Source organism: Megascapheus bottae, chromosome 20 (genome assembly GCF_031878675.1).
Source record: "Megascapheus bottae isolate mThoBot1 chromosome 20, mThoBot2.hap1, whole genome shotgun sequence".
Taxonomy (NCBI): domain Eukaryota; kingdom Metazoa; phylum Chordata; class Mammalia; order Rodentia; family Geomyidae; genus Megascapheus; species Megascapheus bottae.
In genome coordinates this window covers 16,640,179-16,657,826 of record NC_143528.1, presented here as the reverse complement: position 1 = coordinate 16,657,826, position 17,648 = coordinate 16,640,179, and the positions used below count along the sequence as shown (strand labels likewise).

General features: G+C 35.4%; 1 protein-coding gene across 20 annotated transcripts in view; it reads right to left on the bottom strand.

Annotated features, from left to right (window-relative positions):
• Positions 1 to 17,648, bottom strand: part of Pcm1 (pericentriolar material 1) — a 97,848-nt gene that overhangs the window by 19,186 nt on the left and 61,014 nt on the right. For 10 of the 20 annotated variants that reach the window (XM_090354025.1, XM_090354023.1, XM_090354028.1 and 7 more), the window contains 8 exons: positions 15,272 to 15,436; positions 12,509 to 12,565; positions 8,875 to 9,047; positions 8,391 to 8,522; positions 5,274 to 5,394; positions 3,974 to 4,132; positions 2,959 to 3,098; positions 88 to 222 (listed from right to left, as the gene is read on the bottom strand). In XM_090354025.1, coding sequence (XP_090210151.1) covers positions 88 to 222; positions 2,959 to 3,098; positions 3,974 to 4,132; positions 5,274 to 5,394; positions 8,391 to 8,522; positions 8,875 to 9,047; positions 12,509 to 12,565; positions 15,272 to 15,436 — 1,082 coding nt within the window. The remainder of the gene's footprint in view (positions 1 to 87; positions 223 to 2,958; positions 3,099 to 3,973; positions 4,133 to 5,273; positions 5,395 to 8,390; positions 8,523 to 8,874; positions 9,048 to 12,508; positions 12,566 to 15,271; positions 15,437 to 17,648) is intronic. The other 10 variants (XM_090354027.1, XM_090354029.1, XM_090354030.1 and 7 more) reach the window with 4 other exon arrangements.

Sequence of the window (17,648 nt, the reverse complement as noted above, 5' to 3'; positions counted from 1 at the left end):
AAAAGAGGGGAAGGAGGTAGGAGAGAAGAGGAGAAAGAGTTCTAAAACAGATGGTAGATGTATATTAGGAAAGGTATAAATGCTTACCTGTAAAATACTTCCAAGTTGCTTATGAAAGAACTTCACAAACTCTTTGCTTTCATCATTTTGCTGGGTAAGGGTTAAAACCATACGTCTTACTGAAGTGAGAAGTTGAGAAGAACATACTTCATCCATGTGCTCCTAGGAAAAATCCTTGAGAGTTAGAATATAAACTTACCTATTGTTTAGACAATACCAGCCACGTAATAGTCATTTCTCTGGCATGGATCCTTCTCAATTTTCAGCTGTACACTGGAAAGAACTGTTCATGACAATATACACTAGAGGCTCCACAATTTTAGTCAACCTTTGTCCATTATGAACAATGGACAAAATTTCACTTTGCCTATCTTCCAGTTTGCAACTAGGTTAATTTCAACTACTCCTACAACCAATTTTCTTGCATATAATTTTCTATTATCAGATAGATCTTTACATATGTATCCCCCAGCTGGTGTTGAGGTTTGAACTCAAGGCCTCCGTTCTTACACAGTTGTTTTTGTTGTTGAGTTTTGCTCATGGCTGATGTTTTATTACATGAGCCATGCCTCTAGTCTGGATCTTCAGCTATTAACATCTTGTGCATGATAGGACATAGGAGCACCCAGTCCTCTCCCTACTACCTGCTAGTTACTCTATCAATCCTTCCCCAATATCCCAACAACTAAACATGTTTCTATACATTATTAAATGTCTTGTTGATCAACATCACCCCCTGATTTTCTTTACCCCTCTCCTTGATTATTCTTTAGAAGCATGCATAAACTACAATGTAATTTGAGCCATTTTCTGAGGTGAGTCTAGAAAATTTTATACCAAGTAATCTTAAGGCTCTTTGTCTTCTATTAAAGTCACTTAAGTCCTGTAAGTTTCCTGAGGTCAGACTTTTATCCTGGCTGAAAAAATCTGTAACATGAAGTGGCCAAACATATTAATTCCTAAGGTTAATTTAGGCTTATTTTTAAAATTTCTTGTGCCAAGACAGGTAACTGAAAAATCAAACAACAAAAAAGTTACTGTCATTAAAAGCTCAAAAACTTAATTCAAAATGGATAAAAATCTTATTGTAAGATTTGAAACTTGGAAAACACTAAGGATAAATGTTTCTTTATTTTTGCTTTTTTGGGAGGGGGGCAGTCCTGGGGCCTGAGTACTGTCCTTGGGCTTTTTCCTCAAAGCTAGTACTCTGCCACTGGAGCCACAGCACCACTTCTGGCCTTTTATATGTATGTGGTACCAAGGAATCGAACCCAGGTCTTTGTGCATGCTAGGCAAGCACTCTACCACCATTAGGACAAACTCCAGCCCAGGGTAAACCTTTCAAATGTATAAGTTAACACTTTTCTGAACAGAATCTTAATAGCTGACAGAGACAATAAAAAAATTGATAAATGGTACTTTATCGAATTAAAAAGCTTCTGCAGTCATTCTTTACCATAGCTAAGATATGGAACCAACCCAGATGTCCCTCAGTAGAAGAATGGATCAGGAAGAATGGAATCCCATGCGGCTGCCTGAATGAATGACATTGTCCCACTGGTATGGAAATGGAAAGACTTGGAAAAAAAATCATATTAAGTAAGCCAGACACAAGTAAACATAGGTTCCATAATTTACCTCATTTGTAATAATTAGTATACATCCAGGATTTGCCTAGCAGAGAATCACACTAGCTCAAAAGCCATGTACATATAGTCAGATAGGCCATATAGCCTCATCATATAGGATGAGGCTAAACAAAATGAACTTCAGGATATGGAAACAAGAGGCTTATCTTTGTGATTGTTGTTCTTAATGTACTATGTGAAGTTACTTCTTTTCTCTTTTTTTTCCTCCTTATGGTTTACCTCATGTTGTTAGTGTATCTGACTTTGGTACTGGTATATTGTATATACCTTTGTTTATTTGAAATAGGGAAGAAAGGGGAAAAACAAGATGACTGGGAGGGTGTTGGGGGGAGGTAAAGTGGGAGAAAAACATGGGAAGGGGTATCAATGTTCCAACTTCTGGGTCATTTACTGGAGGTAAGCATTTCATGAACTTTCATGCCTGGGCTGGCTTCAAACTATGATCCTCAAATCTGACTCACGAGTAGCTAGGATTATAGGCATAAGCCACTGGTGAGGCTGAGTGAGTGAATTTGACCAAAGTATATCTCATATTGAATTGTCTTCTACAGTCAAACATTCTCTTATAGACTGAGTAGATGTTCCATTCTCCTTCCTCAGAGACCTCCTTGGAATCCTACCTGTCACTGTGGCATTTTTCTTGGCAAGAAGCTCTCTGTGTCTGCTGTCTAGCTCTTGCTACCTATTTATCTTACCTGTGTTTCTATTTCCCTTTTCTGTTCAAGTCCTTTCTATCTTAAATATCTGTAAGCTTAGTCTTCCTTTATAATGGCACTGAAAAGCAAGAATCCCACTCGGGACATAATACCTTGTCCCTAGGTTACAGGGGACCGCAGAGGCTGTATATGAGTCTGCATTTGTACCCCAGAGGTTGGATGATACTTCACTGTAAGACCAGATCAGCTGATGTTCTCAGTTGCTCTTTCCTTATCTGAATCGCAAAGTTAACCTGAAAGCCTTGTTGGACCAACCAACTCTGGTATGACAGCCTGACCTAACTCTCCTAAGCAGCACTTTTAAGATTCACTGACATAGAAATCACCATGTCTAGAGATCTCCCAAATCCTATCACTTAGATTGTGACTCTCAATCATTTTTGTTAGTTCTGAGGTCTTATTTCATTAAGATAAAAAAATTATGGAAGGTAGTTTTTGTCTTCTGTTTTAAGGAATTTTTATATGATTTAATACAAGGAACTTTTTCCTATGAGTCAAAAAGCACAGCAAGCTGATTTCAAAACATTGTTTACCTTCAAAAAAGGAATGACTTCCTTCATAATTGCTTTAATTTGCCGATCCAATTGCTGAGTATCAATTCTAGGACATGGGACAGTAGAAACCTCACTTACAGGTTGTTGTGAGCTACGATTTTCAATAATAGGAGTGTCTACTTTTGAAGAAAAATAATGTATTAGTAAAACAAAGTCTAAGTCATTATATACGTGCATTTATACAACATTTTAAAGAATATCAAGTTGTGATCATTTTAAGATAAAATTCAAAGCAAAAAAATCTATGTAGTTGTAGCAGTCATATTAACTAAATGAACGCAATAATTAAAGCTATGTTATCAACTGTACATTAAGTAGGGCATTTTTTTTTTCCAGATAGGATCTTGGTCTATAGGTCAGGCTGGCCTCAATATTCTCCTGCCCCAGCTTCCTGAGTACAAGCACAAACACCACAATGCCTGGCTGGCTTTCCATTTTGTGTGTGTGTGTGTGTCAGTCCTAGAGTTTGAACTCAGGGCCTGAGCTCTGTCCCTGAACTTCTTTTGCTCAAGGCTAGCACTCTACCACTTGAGTCACAGCACCACTTCTGGCTTTTCTGTTTATGTAGTACTGAGGAATCAAACCCACCGTGGCTTCATGAATGCGAGGCATTCTACCACTAAGTGACATTCCTAGCCCTCACTTATTATAACTTATTATTTATTGTCAGGATAATGTATAGAGGGGTTACAAGTTACATTTGGCAGGTAATGAATGCAGCAGATACCCCTTCTCATGTTTTTGTCTTTTTTTTTTGCCAGCCCTGGGCTTGAACTCAGGGCCTAGGCACTGTCCTTGGACACTTTTTGCTCAATGCTAGTGCTCTGCCACTTGAACCACAGCGCCACTTCAGGATTTTTCTGTGTATGTGGTATCCAGCAATCAAATTCAGGGCTTCATGCAGGCTAGGAATGTACTCTACCACTAGGCTACACTCCTGGCGCTATGATTATAACTTCTAATCAATTAAAAATACACATATACACACACACACCATCTATATTATTATCTGCAGAGGTGGCAGCAGCAGCATCTTCATCCTCAAGAACTCTGCAGGTACATCTCATATTTGAATTACTGTCAGCCTCAGTCTTCATACGTTCATATTCTCTCATTCTGGCTAATGCTTGATCTAAGTGAATCACAGTGTTACCTGCATTTGAATAGAAATATTTCTAAAATATGCAAAAGTAAATCTTTTCATCTGTTTCTCAAAAAGCAATATGTGAACATAAGAACTTCATGTTTATCCTCACATTTATCTAATCCTTAAATAACCCTATGGTAACAGCCTTACACTTAAGTAACTTGCCCAAAGATTTACAACTAGTTAAATAAAGCAGCAGGCATTTGACTTACGGTTACTTTTGAGTAGTTAGCCACATCTATTTCAGTAAAAACAAATGCCTAAAATATTGAGCAAACTTTAAGGAAAGTAGTCCACAAAGGTAACAAAAAAGAAAAAGAAATTAATGAGACTTTCCAATAATGGCTATCTCTTTTTTTGAGGGCAGTATTGAGGTTTCAACTTAAGGCCTTGCTGGACAGGCAGTATTCCACATGAACCACATTCCCAGACCTTTTGGCTTTTAGTTGTTTTTCTAAGACAGGTAAACACCACCATTCTCAGCTTTTTAGGGGTTGAGATAGGGTCTTATAAACATTTTGCCTAGGATGGCCCTGAAGTGCAATCTTCTTGGATGCATCTAAGTAGCTAACTAAGAGCACAGCTATCTCCTGTGTCCTCTTCTGACAAAGCTAGTTGTAAAGAATTGTCTGAAGTAGCTCAGTAAAATAAAGAAAATAAGTAGTGCATATGCAACAACATTAAGAGTAACAGAAAAAAAGGAAAAAACATGCCAGAATAACTTTTCTTTATAATGGATGAGCTTAGTATAGACTTGATAGCTATTCACTCAGGAAGGACGTAGGCCTCAACAATCAGAAAAATTTCTATTGTTTTGATAATAGATACCTAGTGATAAAGCAAGGCTTGGACTTTTGATTTTCTTTTTAATACAAGAAATTTATTTATTGAGATCTTATTTGTGCTTGACAGTGGTATATACACATTTTCCCCAAGAACACAACAAAGTACGTAAGAAATTTACTTCATTAGTATCTCAGTCACAAACATTAGGTGATTTGACCCAGGTTCAGGGTCCTGAGTTTGATATGATAGGTATTTTTATGTCTGTGTTTTATGAGCCATATATTATCTTTTAAGTTGCAATTCACAGACTGTATGACATCAACTTAAAGTTATGCTAAAATGATAGACATATTCTGCTTACCTAGATCATCTGTTGCGAAGGGTTCAAAATTTGAAGATACAGACATGACACTAGCATTATCAGCATTGTGTTGCTCACTTATTTTATGTGTTTCTCTTTCAAAGTTCTTCTCAAAAGTTTCCTGTTATAATAAAGAATTTCTTTAAAAATTTTACAAATATTAAAGATCAAACACAAAACTATTTGCATACAACCATACATCTAAAACATATTCCTAAGTTACTTGAGTATGGCATGGAAACAGGACTGTACTACAACCAGTTATTAATACCGAGTAGTCATAGAAACATTAAATACTTAGTAATCTTGCAGAACATCTCTTCTCATAATCATATTCATTTTTGTGTACTTTGCTGAGTTCCAACAAATGTATATACTTATGTAACCAGCTCCTTTAAAGACCATGACTATCAGCCTAGAAAGTTCCTTTGTACCACTTTACAGTTAAATCTCTGCTACATTCCACTTATATGTCTATCACTGTAGACCAGCCTTATTAGTTCTAGCAAACAGTGTATATTCTTCAGCATGTCCTTTTTCACTGTGTTTCTGAAATTAATCCATGATGCTGTGTATTTTTTTTCTTTTTTGCCAGTCCTGGGCTTGAGGTCAGGGCCGAAGCACTGAGCTTTCTCAAGGCTAGAGCTCTACCACTTGAGCCTCAGCACCACTTCCGGCTTTTTTCTATGTATGTGGTACCGAGGAATCAAACCCGGGTCTTTATGCATGCTAGGCAAGCACTCTACCACTAAGCCAAACTAATGGCCCAATGCTGTGTATTTTTTTTTTCTTTGTAGGTCATGGGATTGAACTCTGGGCCTGGGCATTGCCCCTGAGCTGTTCAGCTCAAGGTTAGCACCCTACCACTTGAACCATAGCACTACTTCTGATGCTGTGGATTTCAATATTGCATTATTACTAATTGTATCGCAATCTGCTGTAGAGTATGTTCGTTCATATACTAAACTTGAATGGTATCATAACTAAAAAGACAATATGAACATTAATGTCCAAGTATTTTTGTTGGAATATATATGTATTTTTCTTGGCTGAATACTTCGTTAGGTCTCATGCCAGATTATATTAAGAAACTACCAAATTTGCTTTCCAAAGTAATTATGTAATTTACATTCCCACAAGTAGAGTGAAAGTACCAATTGCTCTACATTCTCTTCAACACTTATTGTCAATCATTTCAGCCATTCTAATAGGCTAGTGGTGGTAACTCACACAGTTTTAATTTGCATACTGGCCATTCATATGTTCCTTCATCAAGTATCTGCCCAAATCTCTTTTCCACTGTTTTACAGTTATCTTAAGAGTTGTAAAAATCCATTATGTAATACAGCTATAAAACCATTCATCACAGATTTAAGTAGGATTATTTTCTAAGAAACTTATTTGAAAAGCACAAAGCTTTCATTTTCATGGAACCTAACAATATTTTCATGTATAATGCTTTTTGTGTTCTAAGAAATCATTGCTTGTGTTAAGATTTTTTTTTGCTATTTTCTTTTGATTTTATAGGTTTAGTTTTAATAGTAGCTCATGTCATTTCATATGTATGCATTCATGTTTTTGCTTTTTATTGCTAGCTATTGATCATGGTGGCAAGCACTACTAGGAAGTGTTGCTCCAGATCTGAGTGTGAACAATGGATAATGTGCTGCTGCTGCTGATCAAATGGTACTGAAAAAATGAAGATGTTGACCTTAATGCTAAGTTTCAGCTTTGTCAGAAAAGCTAAAATAATTTTTTAAATTACAATAATACAGTTATTTGTGCCAAGTCATCATTTAGTAAGTACTATACTATCTTTACACCTGAAAACTGGATCAAATTATTTTTATCCTAAAATTAATCAACTTTTCAAAGGTTAGTTATTGACAGTGCAGGTCAGTCTGCTATATCTGGAAATAATGCTAAGTAATATGAGACATGGATTCAAAAGGGAGACACTGGAGATAATATAAAATTGCTCAGAAAGACATTTAGGAATAGACTTTACACTCCAATTTATTTTAATGCCCAGAAAACCTTAATGCACTTAGTACTGTGAGTTCAATAGCAAAAATTCACAAAATGATCTTATAGAGAAACACTTCGGAAGACATCATGATACTATTTCAACTGTCTACTTATGAGCAATTACTTGCTAAACAAGTATTACTTTTTGTTATTGTTGGTGGTGGTTGTGGGGCTTGAACTCTGGGCCTGAGTGCTGTCACTGAGCTCTTCAACTCAAGGTTACCGCTCTACCCCTTGAACCACAGTGCCACTTCTGGTTTTCTGGTGGTTAGTTAATTGGAGGTAAGAGTCTCACAGACTTTCATGCCTCCTGAGTAACTAGGATTACGGGCATGAGCCACTAGTGCCCAGTGTAATTATTCTTACATATAGATCTCTAGGTGCTTCAGTTACATAATAAAAAGAGAATGAAGGTCTGAAACTTCAAACAGGTGATCTCCCAATAACCAGCATCAGTTCAGAATCCTATCAGTATGTCATTCAGTCTTTCAATTTAATTAAGTACTGGGTACTATAGGAGGACACATATTATTGTCTACCATTCGCCTTACCACCTTTTCTCAAAGTCCTTTTTGTTTTATTAAAAAGTAAAATGTTCCCAAGTAAAAATATATTAAATTATATTAATTACTAGGATGATTTACTTGTATCCAAGCTTTTTTATTCAGAGACTTGATTTATCTTGTACTAGTTAAAAGTAATTATTAAAACACTACATATTTTAAAGTAAAACATATAACTATTTATTAAATATATTTTAAGATGAGTCCCACCTTTATTAAATTTAAAAATAATATTTTAAAAATTCAGCTAATATCTTGTAGACACTATATATTATATATGTGCATAAACGTACTATTTTGTGTGTAAATACAATACACACAACTTTGGATTTTATACTCTACCATGTACACATAATTTCTGGTGTCCTCAGTATATTTTAATTGTAATTTATACTTTACCCTGAATATTATGTAATGCATTGCACCCATCTTTTTTTTTAAGATATTCACAATTTGACAATAATCAAATTGTTATTTATTGTGTTCTAACATTATGCCTACATTTCACTTATCATTATTATCTTACATCATCAGTAGTAGCCAGGCTTTCACTGGGAGTAAGTTCTGAGTTTGATGCTATCCAAGTACCAGAGTTAACAGACTTCACATTTTCTCCATCTTTTTCATCACTTTCAGAAATATGTCTGGATACTATGTCCTATATAAGGAAATAAGACATTATTGCTTAGTATGAAATGTATCCTCCAAATTTTAAAACAAAGATTCAATACTTCTCACTTGATAGGCTAAGGGTGAGGAAATCATACCAAAGAAAAAACCAGGAAAAACTGCTTACAAAGACTATGTAATAAGACATAAAAAAGACATATAAGACATATGTAATAAGACATAAAAAAAATACAAAGACTAAGATATACAAAAAAAGTTTAAAAATAACAAAAAAATCAAAATATTTATGGAGCAACGATATACATGGGACTAAGAAAATAGCCAGATATAATCATGAAATAGTATAATAACAAGGTAGAAAAACAAATGCTATCAGATACCTGCAATGCATATAAAGCCCTCTGTCTCAAGTAGTCTGTATTAAGTAGTTGAAGCTCATGGAAGAGTTCAATAAGAAAATGTGGACGAGACTCATTTTGAGAAATTAATGTAGCTACTTCAGAATAAATAGTATCCTGCAAGGCTTCAAACATGGAAAAATCACTCCCAGTTTCTGGAAGATATAAAGTACCTTTCATGATAATTTCTAATAATCTGTGTCATTAATCTAAGATTTAAATTATTTAAAATCAGAACACAATTCTATTTCCAGACTTTTAAAGAAACAATGCTTAAAATTAAAATAAAAAATCATCAAAATAGCAAGTAAATATTATATATTAAAGAAATATTTAAGTTCATGAATAACATTACCAAGCACTATTTAGGATCATATTTATTTCTTAAATATCTCACTGGGTGTGATGGCATATGAAGATAATTTCAGTAAAAAGGAGACCAAGGTAAGAAGATCATAAATTTGAGTCCCTTTTTCAAAACACACACACAAATACCATTTTTACATACTCAATAGCACTAACCAGTAAAAATGTGTCAGCTTTTGAATCAAATAAGCTACAATAAAATAATTTTGGAATTTTTTTTGCTAGTATGAACATCATAACAAAAAAGGACTTCAGGACCAAGGGTTCCAGATAATTGCTACTATTTTAAGTTCTATCTAGTTAAAGCTACTAATTCTCATATATTATTTACAACTCGGGAAAGTTGATAATATTTGATTGTGACTTACAAGTGAATTTACTATTGTCATTCACACATACACACACACACACACACACACACACAATTTGTACTCAGTGTGAAGTTTTCAGAATCTGCCTATCACTCCTAGTTCCGAGCCAATTAGGATTTTTGGGAGTGGGGGAAGGGCAATCACAAAGTAGCCCTAGCTATAAATTTTATAAAATAAGTCAGGGGCTAAGCTGGGCCCCAATGGCCAACACCTGTAATCCCATTCAGCTTCTCAGGAGGCTGAGATCTGAGGATCACAGTTCAAAGCCAGCCCCAGAACAAAAGTCCATAAGATTCTTATCTTTAATCAACAGAAAACAGGAAGTGGAGCTGTGGCTCAAAGTGGTAAGAGCAGTAATAGCCTTGAGCTGAAGAACTCAAAGATAGCACCCAGGCCCCATAGTTCAAGCCCCATGACAAAAAAAAAAAAAGTCAGGGGGGCTGGTTGCAAGCTCAAGCTTGTGCCTGTAATCCTACCTACAGAAACTCAAAACTAGCATAGGAGGAAAGTCTGTGAGACTCTTATCATCAATAGCCACCAAAATTCCGAGTAGGGCAATGGCTCCAGTGGTAGCCTTGAGCAAAAAAGTTTAGGGATATTACTCAGGCCAGGTTCAAGCCCCAGGAAAAAAGTGATTGCACACACGCACACACGCACGCACACACACACACACACACACACAATTTTTTTTTTTGCAACAATATAATGTCAAAATACCCAGTTAAATACAAGTTCAGAAAAAATCAGTTTCTAAGAAAGACAAATATGTTGAAATTTTAGTATATTGTACTTTAAAAATTGTGTGTGTGTGTGTGTAAATCCAGGTGAGAGTGGCTCATGTCTGTAATTCTAGCTACTCAGGAGATCTGAAGATTGTGATTCAAAACCAGCCTGGGTAGTAAAGTCCTTGTGAACTCTTATCTCTAACCACCAGCAAACTGGAAGTGGAGCTGTGCCTCAAAATGGTAGCCTTGAAGCAGTGCGAAGTGGCTCATGCCTGTAATCCTACTCAGGAGGCTAAGAGCTGAGGATCAAGGTTCAAAGCCAGCCAGGGCACTAGAAAACAAGTAGAGCTGTGACTCAAGGGGTAGGGCAGTAGCCATGAGCTGAAAAGCTCTGGGACAGTGTCCAGGCTGAGAATTCAAGCCCCTTGATTAACCAAAAAATTAAAAAAACAACACAAAAAAAGTAGCCTTGGACAGTGTCTAGTTCCTGAGTTCAAGCCACACAACTGACCAAAAAAGTGTGTGGCAAGCATAAAAATTTAATTCATTTCTGCAAAAAATGGAAGAAAAAGAAATATTCTCTACTAGATAAAATGCCTACTAAATAATGTAATATTTGGGGGTCTCAAATTTTACATAAAAATAAAACTAATGAAAACCATGTAACTTGGGCCAGTAGCATGGCCTAGCAGTAGAGTGCTTGCCTAGCATGCACAAAGACCTGGGTTCGATTCCTCGGTACCACATACATAGAAAAAGAAAAGCTAGAAGTGGTGCTGTGGCTTAAGTAGTAGAGCTCTAGCCTTGAGAACGCCCAAGGACAATGCGTAGGCCCTGAGTTCAAGCCTGAGGAATGGCAAAAAAAAAAAAAAAAAACCTCTATCTTTACAGTTTGTAAGTATAAAAGAAGTATTTATTATTGTGTTGGCAGTTTGGCCTAGTGGTAAGAGTGCTTGCCTAGCATGCACGAAGATGCAGGTTTGATCCCTCCATACCACAGACAGAAAAGCCAGAAGTGGTGCTGTGGCTCAAGTGGTAGAGCCCTAACTTTAAGGAAAGCCCAAAGACAGTGCTCAGCCCTGAGTTCAAGCCACAGGACTGGCCAAAAAAAAAAAAAAAAAACAATAGAAAAGAAAAAGAAGTATTATTTATTAAATATTACTTCATTACTAAATATTTATATTGAAATTATTCTGCCATTGTTTAAGTGTTGTGACATATACAAAAGTGAGTTACTATAAGAGGAACTCAATTTATCTTTCTGTAAAAAAACATTACTTATAGGGAAAAAAACTAAATCAAAATGATTGATATACAAACTTTTCATTTATTTATTGACAATAGTTGTTTGATTTTTAAAAGGTTTGTTCTGAAGCTAAAAGAACAAATATTTTACAGTATAGTTTAATACTTCTATAATATTAGCACTTAAGTTATGCATCATTAAAAATTAAAATTTAATGATTTTTGCCAATCCCAATCTTCATCTCTCTTTTGCAGTCAAGTGACAGCAAGTTTATACCATTTTCTCATCCCAGACTAAATTAGTGATCATTTGACAGAAAAATCTGATCTCAGTCAGGTTTTGCTAACCCAATGCAATTTTGTACAATTGTTCCGAATTGTTTTGTTTGAAATTACTATTCATCACTGTCAGATGTGGACCCTTTTATTTAGAGTTCAACAGTTCAAACAGTACAACAGGTGTTTTTTAGTTATATAGCTTTAGAAGGAGTTAAAGACTTCTTTTAAAAAAAAATAAATTCTGAATCACACAGAACTATATTAAATAATAGATCAAATTAACATTTTGGAATATTTCTGATTTTCCATGATCTAAATTTATCATATTCTTCCCATATTATACTTAAACACTAGCACTTTAAAAAATTTAAGAAATGTAAAATAAATTTCACTTTCTAAAAATATAACAGGTTTTACACACTAACACAAAACAAGAAAAACAGCCAATCTTACCAACCACATATTATAAATGAAAGGTTTCAGAATTTTATCAGTATATGAACTTTTTCATTTTTATAAGGCACATAATATATACATAGTTGCTAAATCTAAAAGCTATCACAGCAGCTTTTTAGGATTAATGGGGAAAAAAATAACAAAAGTGGACACCAAAACTAAGCAGATTGTTACCTGGCGCTTCATTGCATGCATTTCTGTTAGACTGCTGTAGCATTCTCCTAGCATGTGCTGTAGGAAAGGGCAGACATAAGGATGAACATAAAATGTGTATGAATAGATTTATGAGTAAGTGAATAAACAAAAGAAATAAGCAAAATTAAAAAAAAATTGCTTGCCTGAGTGGAATGTTATCACAAGGTATTATAGTTTATGCTCTGTTTTAAAGTATCCTCAATAGAGGGCATTTAAAACCTTTACTATGAACATATTACTGTGATGATCACTATCATAATAAACTCATTTTTTGAAGCATACATATCAAGGTGAACTTCCTATAACTCGTGCAAGCAAAGAACTGTAATGTCACCAGTGATATATGTTTCACTCTAAATAATGACATACAATAGGTAGAGTAACAATAAACCCAAGATATAATTTTAGGATAAGAATGTGCATCTTTATACTACTCAAAACATTTTTATGTCATTAATAATAACTTCTTTAGTAAAGAGGTATGAAATATTATGAATATCAATTATTTAAATGCTAGTCTTTTTACTAAGCCTTTTAATTTAGTGCCACTCGAATGTTTACTTTCTGACAGTATTTCAAATTAGTAATATTTTGTTAAAATTTTGGGTCTGCAATAATAAGAGTTGTTATTTCTGTCAAAAGGACAGAAATGTTAGCATTTCGTAGCAATACAACTTTGAGGAAATTACTTCAAAATACAAATGTGATGCTTCTGTCCTAATTACAAAAGTTAACAAGGATTCACCTAAGTTTTAGAAAATATAGATGAGGTTAAAAGTTATAAAACCATTATTAACATTTTCATTAATTTTCTTCAAGTCATTATGCATTTACATCTTTACATAGTTGGAATCACACTGTTTAGGGATCACTAAATCCTGATTTTTTTTCTATTTCTGTTCCCATAACATGCATTCCAACAAGTACAGAACAATAATTATGACATTTGAATCTTTTCAGAAAAAACAATTTATACTAGCAGCCAGGGTAAAAAGAAAAAGTAAATCTGGGTGCAGTTGCTCACACCTGTAATCCTAGCTACTCAGCAGGCTGCAATCTGAGGATCAAGGTTCAAAGCCAGCCCAGGCAGAAAAGGACCTGAGATGTATCTCCAATTAACCTCTAGAAAATGGGAAGTAGGGCCCAAGTCAAGGGTAGAGCAGTAGCCTTGAGCTGTAGAGCCCAGGGACAACACCCAAGTCCAAGGGTAGATGACAGCCTTGAGCTGAAGAGCAGAGGGACAGCAAGCAACCAAGCTCAGAGTTCAAATCCCATGACCCCCAAAAAAAGAAAGAGAGAGAAGAGAGAGGGAGGGAGGGAGGGAAGGAAGGAAACAAATATTCTCAATTTCTTGATTCATTTGAAGAATGGAAACCAATGTAGCATTGTAAGACTCAAAAGACATGCATAAACAATAATTTAAGAAATTAAAATAATTTTGACACAAATGATAGCTGATGTAATTTTCACCAAAATCTTAACACAAATGAAACTATGAGTCTTTATTTGCTGACTTCCTCTCCATATTCCTTTAGTAACACTTGTTCTTTAGAAAAAGGTACCTGTGCAGATGGATACAAAACAATATGGTATATATATACAATGGATTTCTACATAGCCAACAGACAAGATAAAATAATGGCATTTGCTGGGAAGTGGATGAAACTAGAGCACATCATGTTGAGTGAGATAAGACCAAAGGAACAAAAGGCACATGGTCTCCTTGATATGTGAATATTAGATCCAAACAGTACAAGAGCGAGGACTTAATATTCGGGTATCCAAGGTTACTGACATGGTCTTGGAGATATAAAGTTAAGGACATAGACATAAATATCTATGATGGGATATATACTCTATTGACATAATGTTATATAGATCATATGTACCTATGACATAAAGTCTCAGCTTAATTTTAATTATGTTCTAAAATTTATGTGCCAGTGATTATATATAGATTCCCTACTTGAATACTTGTTTGTTAAACATGGCATTTGAAATATGATGTAAAAAATCAGTGTTAATAAATTTTTTTAATAAAAATCAAATAGGTACCTGTGTTTATTTAAACTAAAATGATGGCAAATATATTCATTTAGCAAGCCATTTCTACCATGTGTATTTGATATTAGCTGACATTTTAAATCAAAGTATGCAAATGCACACTACTTGTTGCCAAGGGTCTCAAAAAGTTGACGCAGAAACTTAAACAGGTAACTACTACAGAATGTGACACAGGTAACAATACAGGTTTACTCAGGCGCCAATTACAAAAATGGAGAAAGGGAAAACTATTCCATATGAGTTCAGATACAATCTTATAGTAAAAGGGCTTACAAAGAGCAAAAACTTTTTTTTTTGGGGGGGGGGGGGGGAGATCTGTCCTAAGGCTTGAATTCAAGGCCTTGGCACTGTGGCTCTGCCACTTAAGCTACAGCACCACTTCCAGCTTTTTCTGCATATGTGGTACTGAGGATTGAATTTAGGGCTTCGTGCATGCTAGGCAAGCAATCTCCCACTTAGCTATGCTCCCAACCCAAGCAAAAACTACAGAAGTACAAAAGACAGCTCATGAGGTACAAAGTAACCTGACAACCATATGAATGCTCTGATTCAGTGTTACTGAAAGAAAAAGTATAGGCAGAGGATGGTAAGGAATGAATCTAGAAAAAAAAAAACAAAACTACAGAACTGTTCATATGTAACCTTAAATTAAAGCAAACTGAGAGTGAAAAAACATACCTGAAGATATTTCTGTAGACCTACTATATTTTATTATTTTTTCCAAGTGCTCATGATTCTTTCTGCTGAATGCTTTTGCTTGAACAAGTTCTTCAGTCTGGGCTGTATGTCTATTACGACTTTTGCAAGGTTCACATGTGCTAGACATACTGGCACTTTCATATCCTTGATTTAAACAACAAAAAAGTGACAGTTGCAACTAATTTAATGTAAAGGGAAACTGATCTCCACAGTGAAAACAGTACAATTAACAGTACAGAATGCTATGAAAGCCTTGTATAAACTTGTCTTGGAGATAAATTTGGAAACATAAATAACTAATAAATCCTAATAACTCACTACACTTGAACATTCACATTACTAAGTACCCTACAATGTACACTATAAAGTGTAGCTTAAAGGACCCAAATTCTAAACCAAAATCTAATTAATACTTTTTCAATATTGGGAAATACAAAAAATAAACACATGCAATTTAAACAAATATTCATGATGAAAAGTAGCATTAGGGGCCAAGAGTTTGGCCTAGTGGTTGAGTGCTTGCCTAGCATGCATGAAACCCTGGGTTCAATTCCTCAGTATCACACAGACAGAAAAAGCTGAAAATAGAGGTGTGGCTCAATTGGTAGAGCACTAGCCTTGAGAAAGCACAAAGACAGTACCCAGGCCCTGAGGACTGGAAAAAAAAATAGTAATATTAAAATGTTTTCCATTCTTTGACATTGCTCCATTTGCATGGAAATGGAAAGACTTGGAAAAAATCCTATTAAGTTAAATAAGTCAGACTCAAAGAAACATAGGCTCAATGGTTTACCTCATTTGTAATAGTCAGCACAAACCTTGGACTCTCCAAGCAGAGGCCATAAGGCCATATAGGATGAGGCTAAATGAAAGGACCTCCAGGATATGGAAACAAGAACTTCAGTGTGTGATTGTTCTTCGTGTGCTATGTTCTTTATGCACTATGTTATTTCTCATCTTTTGTTGCCCTTTGGTTAATCTCATATTGTTACAGTACCAGACCTTACTATCTGGTCTATTGTATATATGTATAATTGTTTACTTGAAATAGGAAAGGGAGGGGGGAAAATCAAGGTGAGGAAAGGGGTGGGGGAGGGAAATAGGAACAAAAACATGAGAAGGGGTATCAATGTGCATGAAGTAATGCACCTTCTATCTGGCGAATATAACTGTAACCCCTCTACAAATTACAATTAAAAAAATGTTTTCCATTCTTACCGAATGTTTTGTGTGAAATGACTTGGTCTAAAAGTTCTTTACCCACTCACTCATAACTTATATTATGTTAAATTTTCCTTTCACACTATGGTTCAAGATACAAATTCAAAGTCTTTGGGGTTGGGGATTTAGCTCAGCAGAAGAGCCCTTGCCTGGCAAGTACAAGGTCCCGGAGTTTGGTCCTGGGGGTGGGGGGGGGAAGAAAGGAAGCTATAAAATAGGGGTCGTATGAGAAGGGGTATCAATGTTTGTGAAGTAATGCACCTTCTATCTGGAGAATATAATGCAACCCTTCTATTAATTACAATTAAAAATATATATATGAAAAAAAGGGGGGGGAGACCAGGAATTTGGCCTAGTGGTAAGAGTGCTTGCCTAGCATGCATGAAGACCAGGGTTCAGTTCCTCAGTACCCCATACATAAGAAAGAAAAAGCCGGAAGTGGTGCTGTGGCTCAAGTGGTAGAGCTTTAGCCTTGAGAAAGCCCAAGGACAGAGCTCAGGCCCTGAGTCCAAGCTCCAAGACAGGCCAAAAAAAAAAAAAAAAAAAAGAGGCCATGACTTTGGCCTAATGCTAAGAGTACCTAGAATGCATGAAGACCTGGGTTTGATTCCTTGATACTACATAGAAAAAGTCGGAAGTTGTGCTGTGGCTTAAGTGGTAGAGCTCTATTCGAGAAAGCCAAGGATAGTGTCTAGGCCCTGAGTTCAAGCCCCAGGACTGGCCAAAAAAAAAAAAAAAAGAATTCAATGTCTTTTGTTCTACATAGAAAGCTGGTTATACCTATCCTCTATCTGCTGAACTAAAATGAATGAAAACTGGTTAAAATATTAAAGTTTTGGGCTGGGATGTAGCTCAGTGGTAATGTGCTTAGCAGAATTCATGAAGCCCTGGGTTCAATTCCCCAATACTACATACACAGAAAAAGCCAGAAATAGTACTGTAGCTCAAGTGGAAGAACACTAGCATTGAAAAAGCCCAAGGACAGTGTCCAGGCCCTAAATTCAAGCCCTAGTACTGGCAAAAAAAATTTAATTAATTAATTAAAAATTAAATTCTCATTCACCAGGTTTTACTTTTGGAAGTTACCTGCTCCACTTATCTATTTCAGTGCTATTTTAATTCTTTTAATCACAGT